Source organism: Parasteatoda tepidariorum, chromosome 3 (genome assembly GCF_982258835.1).
Source record: "Parasteatoda tepidariorum strain Cologne lab strain chromosome 3, Ptep-v5.0, whole genome shotgun sequence".
NCBI classification, from domain to species: Eukaryota; Metazoa; Arthropoda; class Arachnida; order Araneae; family Theridiidae; genus Parasteatoda; species Parasteatoda tepidariorum.
This window is the reverse complement of record NC_141757.1, coordinates 12,124,407-12,131,293: the sequence shown is the minus strand read 5'-3', so window position 1 is coordinate 12,131,293 and position 6,887 is coordinate 12,124,407. Positions and strand designations below refer to the sequence as shown.

At 31.9% G+C, this 6,887-nt stretch overlaps 1 protein-coding gene across 2 annotated transcripts; it reads left to right on the top strand.

The window, feature by feature from the left end:
• Positions 1-1,324: 1,324 nt before the first annotated feature.
• LOC147812763 (uncharacterized) lies at positions 1,325-3,491 on the top strand. Of its 2 annotated transcripts, none has more exons than XM_087158458.1 (3): positions 1,325-1,492; positions 2,753-2,899; positions 3,063-3,479. In XM_087158458.1, exons 1-3 carry the CDS (start codon positions 1,342-1,344, stop codon positions 3,185-3,187), a joined length of 423 nt encoding a protein of 140 aa, XP_087014584.1. In that variant the 5' UTR covers positions 1,325-1,341; the 3' UTR covers positions 3,188-3,479. The 2 variants fall into 2 exon arrangements, with proteins under 2 accessions (XP_087014584.1, XP_087014583.1); XM_087158457.1 differs by lacking the exon at positions 1,325-1,492 and adding an exon at positions 1,510-2,680 and having other exon boundaries at positions 3,063-3,491.
• Positions 3,492-6,887: the final 3,396 nt, after the last annotated feature.

Here is a 6,887-nt window from a genome sequence, read left to right as displayed (position 1 = left end):
TTAGACTCCATACATGAAAAAAAAATTAAAACTGGAATTCGAGTTATTTATCAGGAATGGAGGAACAAAAGACAATAATAATGTAAACATTACATGTTTAGAAGACAATTTCGAAACAAAAGCAATTTATCATCATCTGATGTCTCTAACTTGATTTATGTTTGTATTTACCTACTACAACTACATTTCGGTTAATTTACCAATAAAAGGTAAGTTCAATGTCTTTTGCGATTCTGTTTTCTTTAATAAAACGAAATAGGACATTACAATAAAGCTGAGCCGATGCGTCTCAAAATATCTATATTCTTTAATGATCGTGATAATCGTGACAGTATTTAAAAATATATTTTCGATGTATCGTAAACACTATAAATCCGTGATAATTCCGTTTATCAGGATGAGAGTTCTTATTACCACGCATTTAATATAGAAAACAAAACTGAAAATTAAATTTAACGGAATAAATATTTCTATGTTTCAAGGCATTGTGATGGGAGCTTTGTCACATTCAATAATAAAATAGATGAGTTCTGATTTGTTCAAAAATTAATAAATATTACTTTGAGAGAATTCTTATTCAAATTCTGAACATTAAATATAACACATTTTTTGTCAAAAAATTTTACTATAATGTATGAAATATTTAAAATAATAAAAATGAAACTAAAAATTCAAATGGGAATAACATCATCTTATTAAAACGTAGAAATTCTGATTCTTTCATTCTTTTGAAAAGCATTTAATATGTTACACTAGTTTACTTTTATTTCTATCAACAAAACATTCAAATATTTAAATGCTATTCCTCATTCGCTGAGAATGATGATTTCGCGCGCAGAAAGGAAGGACCTAACAAATGTAAACTTATTTCTCATGGGCTAAGAAGGATGATTTCGCGCGCAAAGGGGAAAAGCTATCGCTATGACGTAAAATGGGTGGGGCGAGAGGACTTTTTATCATATTTTTTAACGACGACGACCTACTAATATCTTTCTCAGACAAAGTTAGATGTAGGTTGTGACGTAATCAAAGGCGAAATTTTTTTTTAGCGTTGCTGTGGAGGCTTTTCGAGTTAGATTCTGAAATGCAATTATAAAAATAATCCTCTAACGGTTTTTTTTTTCACCCTCAGATTTATATATAAATAGAGGGAAATTTAAATAGCATTTTATTTCTATGTGCTCTTGGCAGTTGCTCATGAAATTATTCTTTTTCTAATAAGTATTTCTTAAAAAAACATTAAATAAAATATCTAATTTAATTTATTCTTCATTTTGGTTAATTTTTAAGTAACAGATTTTGCTAATTTAATTTAAATTAATTTTATTTATTATTTTCGTTATGGAACACCCAAGTTCTCCTCAACCCTCAACATCGGCTGCTACTGACGTGGATTCTGGTATTGAGGTAAATTCTCGAACTAATTCCTCACATTCACCTAGACGTTTAGAAATTGAACTGCCGCTTTTTGTCCAGCCCTTCCTTCGTTCAGGTATGAACCAGAGGGCTTGTCGCTGGTTTTTTTTGTCATTTTTATTACCAAAGCTCGAAATTCTTATCGAATTCTTTACTCCTCGGAGTAAAAGAATTGCTTCTGGCTCATATAATCGTAATGATATTGATATCGGCTTCATTGTTGTAGAATTAACTGTACCGATGAAGAATCTCGAACTGAAAAAAAAACTTGAGGATGATTTAATTATTGTGAGCTCACCATGCATATGTGAGTATATTAAGAATTTCAATGCTTTGTATGCTTATGTATCTAATGCTAGTAGAGGAGTACCACTTAATCACTTTACTCCATATATGGTTGCCGAGAAACTAACCTTTAGCTTTAAAATGTTCACTGACTTTGCTCTTGCTCGTAATATTACTAACCCGATGACTTTAACTTATGAATATTCAGAAATATGTAATGAAACCACCACATTTCATGATGAGTTCACACAACATTTTGAAAATTCAAAATTATTTGTCGCGATGGCCGATCGTTTGAAGCATGCGGGGGCTGCGACGAAAGTTGTTCTTTCGTATGCTACAGAAATGATTTCACGGATCTCAAATGTTAATTATTTAATGAAAGAGATGAATGAAATAATTTCAAATTATTCTCAATTGGACATAGAGATTAGAGTTCAACATTATGCCTATGCAACATTATTAATTAAATTATATGGTCGAGTGAATTTGATGAAATTAGTCATAAACGCGTTAAATTGTTTTCAAAATGCTAAACCTAAAAATAGATGGCTTGCTTTGGTTGGGGATTTCGACGCGGGTAAATCAACATTAGCGGGAGGATTTAAAGATTTGTTTGGGGGTGTCACTATCAATATTAATTTAAAAGATGATACCCGCAGGATGTTTCAATTGGGAATGGCGATTGGCCACCGATTTGTAATTTTTGATGATGTCCGTGATATTGGCATTAAAAATTTAGATGATAATATGAGGGACTATTTGGACGGACATCACGAAATTATTTTGGAGCGAAAAAACCGGGATCCCGTCACACAATATTTTCCTCCGGGAATGATAACATCTAATTACTTATCTTTTCCGGAGGCACTGATGAGAAGAATTAGAATTATAAAATTAATCGCCCAACCGTCATTCTACAGAGCACATAAAGATTATTTTGAGGCCATCCGGTTCAATAAAACTACTCTTGTTGTCCGTAAGTATATATTAATTCCCTTGAATCAGTTACTTAAATATTTATTTGGTTAATAATAATTTTTTTTTAAAGTGATACATGAGCTGAACTTATTAACATTGGAAGGTGTGGATAAAGAGAAACTTGACACAGCTCTTTGGTATAACACTCGAGAATGGTTTAATGCTGAACATGAGAGTTGTACATATTGTAATGAAAACGATGTTGAAAATTTTGAAGGTAACAAAATATTTATTTATTTATATACTTAATATATATATATATAGTTTTATTTCAGTTCCGAATTTAATATATAATTGCCGGTTTTCGCCATACTCTTGTTCTTGATTGTGTCTCATTTTTGTTTTAGTATTTTCTATTTAATATTATGAATTTATTTTAGTGCCGAACACCTCCACACAGCCCGGGCAGGTGTCCATCTGCCCCGGGGAGACTCAAAATAACATCTTAGAGATCGAGCACACCTTCTCCGAGACGAGTCCTGTGTCATCAAATGTTTCTAGTTAACCACCCTTAAAGATGTCTGCCATTAGAGTAGTGGCACATTTCTGCAAAAGCAGTTGCGTAATTAGTTCAATCAAATTAACTGTGAAAGAAGCTAATAAACAAATCAACTCCATTATACCAAATGATGCAAAATAGGCCAGCACAACAATCAGTGTTTACGGCTAGTAAAATCTACATATATATTCCCACTATGGTTTTTGGATATTGTTTTAATATTACTGAGACTCAGATTTTAATATTACAGAATGCTCTCAGCAGAAGAAAATGTAATGTTTTTTTTTATTAAAGTCTTTAACATAGTTAATATTTTATTCTTTAGCATGCTTTTGTTTCACGAGTATCTTTATATGAGCATTTTCTTTTTAAAATTCTTTTGTTATGCTGGCATTCCTAAATTAAATTCTTGAAATAATTTAGTTTAAAAATAATTTATCGTTTTATTTCATATTTTTTTTTAATTTATTTAATATTTATTTTTCAATCATTTTTTTTAAATATTTGTTCACATACTATTGCTAAAAAAACCTGGTTAAAGTCGTAAGATCTTGCTGCAATACAATAATTAGCTAAAAATTTAAATTTTCGTGATTTTCGCGATCTATATATTACACTGACTAATAAGATGGAAATAATTATAGTTACATGATGATTGTTAAAAAAATTTTTAAACTTTGGGTAATCTAATAATTGGGTAATTTTAGAAATGTTTACAAAAAATTGGTACTTGATTCTCTGAAGTTAAAAAATTCACAAACCATCATCAGCTTTGCAGTAATATAAAACAAATATACTGGCCAAGCAGTCACGGCGAAGGTTTGTCTTGATGTACTGAATGCCTTGATTCTCCGCAATATATTCAATGTTTGAATTTTAATAGCTTTTAAGTACCCGGGTTTCTCCTTCACACACTTCAAGTCAAAACAGAACGGTTTTTAGCGAAAATAAACTTTTAGATTTTATTACTTAGTTTTACTTTTTTTTTCTTTCCACCAAGCCCCGAACTTACTGTATATACTTAGTTTTACTTTTTTTTTTTTTTTCCTCCAAGCCCTGGGCATGTACCTAGGTTATAAAAAACCCTTAACCATATAGCCCAAGACTTGGTCACTACTCCAGCTCCACTCCAGCCCATAAAACATGATATTTAAAAAAAAATTTTTTTATTTTTTTTTTTACTGAAAGTGTGGAATTTAAGAAGAAATAAGACAAAAATATATATATATACATGTGAGAGGGGAAATTATTAAAAAGAAATGAATAAAATAAATTAATAAGAAAGAAAGAGAAAAAAAAAAACTAATCGAGATGAAAGTATTACTAGATATAGAGAAATCTTAATAAATAAATATATATATGTCTTTTTAGTAGGGATGTTTATAGACTTGATTGGATTGACGTAGCTCTTTTAGTTTGTGCAAGTAAGTTGGGCAGGAAGGTGAAGAGGCTCTGTGATTACAGTCCAGATTTAAATTAGAGTCTTGGTTGGATGAGTGACAGTTTATGCAGAATTCTTCTTTTTCTGTGCAATTTTCGATACTATGACCCTTGTATCCGCACTTCTCACAATAACAGTATGACTCAGTACATGTGTTTTGGTGATGACCTATTGTCTGGCATTTTCTGCACCTTAATAAAACCAGTCTTTTTTTAATTGTGCAACGTTGTAGACCAGCGTAGAAATAATTAAGATTCAAAAGCTTGATGGAGAGTTTTCTGTTGACTCTTATGATGATGTGTCTCTTAGAATTATCTCTTTTATGTGGGATTTCTTTGGTCAGTTTGATGATGTCATAGGCAGGGTCGAAATCGCCATTGATTTTTATCAAGTCAATAATCTCAGTTTCTGTGAATGTGATAGGTGTGTTAAGAAGAATTAGAGAGAACAACTTTACGTCTTTGTCGTGATATTGGATGCCTGTCTTTTGTAAAGTTGAGAGGACCGTTTCTTTATGTTGATTGTTATGAAACTTTAGTTCTATCATCTTGCTGTTTCTATAGACTTTTTTCACGGGCAGTTTAGGTTCTTCCTGAATCAGCCTTTCCACAATATCAGTTGTGGAGCAGTCTTCTTGTGGTTTTACTATTACTGGTTTTGGTGGTATTGTTACTGGTGGAACATCTACATTGATAGAGGTGGTATTTTCTAATTTTCCGAGTCTTGCGTTGATGGTCTTTAGATTCTCTTCAATTTGATTTAGTGGGTTTGAGGAGTGAACATTTAATGAAAAGTCATCAGATTTTATTCGTATGTAGTCAATTTTCTTGTCCAAAGATGTTTGGAAGTTTCTAGAGTTTATCAAATCATGAGTTTCTTGTTCCGAAGTTATCTTCCTTATTTGTTGAATTGCGTTGATACAAGCAGATCGTGGTTCTTGCGGAAGGAATATTTTCTTATTATTGCTGTAGTTGATGTTTTTCTCTATAATTTGTAGAAGGCGTTCTATATCCGTTTTAGTCTGTGACATGATGGAGGTATTTTTATTGGTAGAAGTTGGAGTATCACTGAGGATGCAGTCGTTGGTTACCGGAGAAGTATGTTCATAGACAGAAGTGAGATCAACGATTACTGAAGGTGATGTATTAGTATCAGGACATTGTTTGGTTTTATTATCTTTTCGATGAGAATTTTTTGATCTGGAAGGAGTTTCTGTGAGTGAGATATTATAGTCAACTCTTTGAAAGTCTTGTGTAACTCTGCGTTGGGATCTTGTTGATCTTGCAGGATTTTGAAAATTGTCTGTAACTTGTGAATTAGCCATGAAAGAAGGTAGTCAATATGTAAGCAGAAAGGGTAAATAGAGGGCTTTAAAAACGTTAATGTAAAAATACAAATTAAAAAGAGTGGCAATGGTGAGTCAAAGCCTGGCCCCTGAGAAAGCCCAGAGTAGAAGTTAATTGAGAACCGACGCTCCATTAATAAGGTATGTCACCGCCAGAGAAAGGAGGTGTGGGAGGATAAATGCGTATTAGATGTGCTGAAAACCTGATAGAATGCAGGAAACAATGAAGGCGGCGCTAGGCAGAGTGAAGAAACTTAATTGGTTGAAGCAGAATGATCAGTCATTAATGGATACACTGGCGATGGCATACAATTACTAAAAGTTGCCTAATGAAAATTTAACTAGAAACATATATGATAATTTAAGACAGTTAACTATAAATCAAATTCAGTGCTAAATAAATAAGATGCAACAGTACAACAACTGGTACTAGGCCGGGAAAAGTTATATCAATAAATGTACTAATAGAGAGAAGATAGGCCATCGCTATGTTAACAAACAATTTCTAAGTGCTTAAAAATGGTGAGAGTAAACAAACCGAAGTATTAATAAGTACAACTGTTGATGAGTTGACCTGGGTATTCCATTGGTTGTTAGTATCCAAAATTTTCTGGTAGGCTGATGCAAAATATTGCTAGATGGCCTTAAGCTATATATGAGTATGTAAATCTAACTTGAGCTTTGTTATTTGAGAAAAAAACATTGTAAAAATGCAAAGAAAAATCAAAATAAAGCACTCGGAGACAAAATTGACAACAAAATAATGATACTTAATTAAAAAAAAACAACACTTAGAGATAAATAAAGTGGCCCTAATCTAGGTAAAAAGAAATAAAAATGAACTAAGACAGCAAATGTATGATAGAATCAATATAATAAAGGTTTGTAAACAATGACTCTGGTATTAACTTAAAAACAGC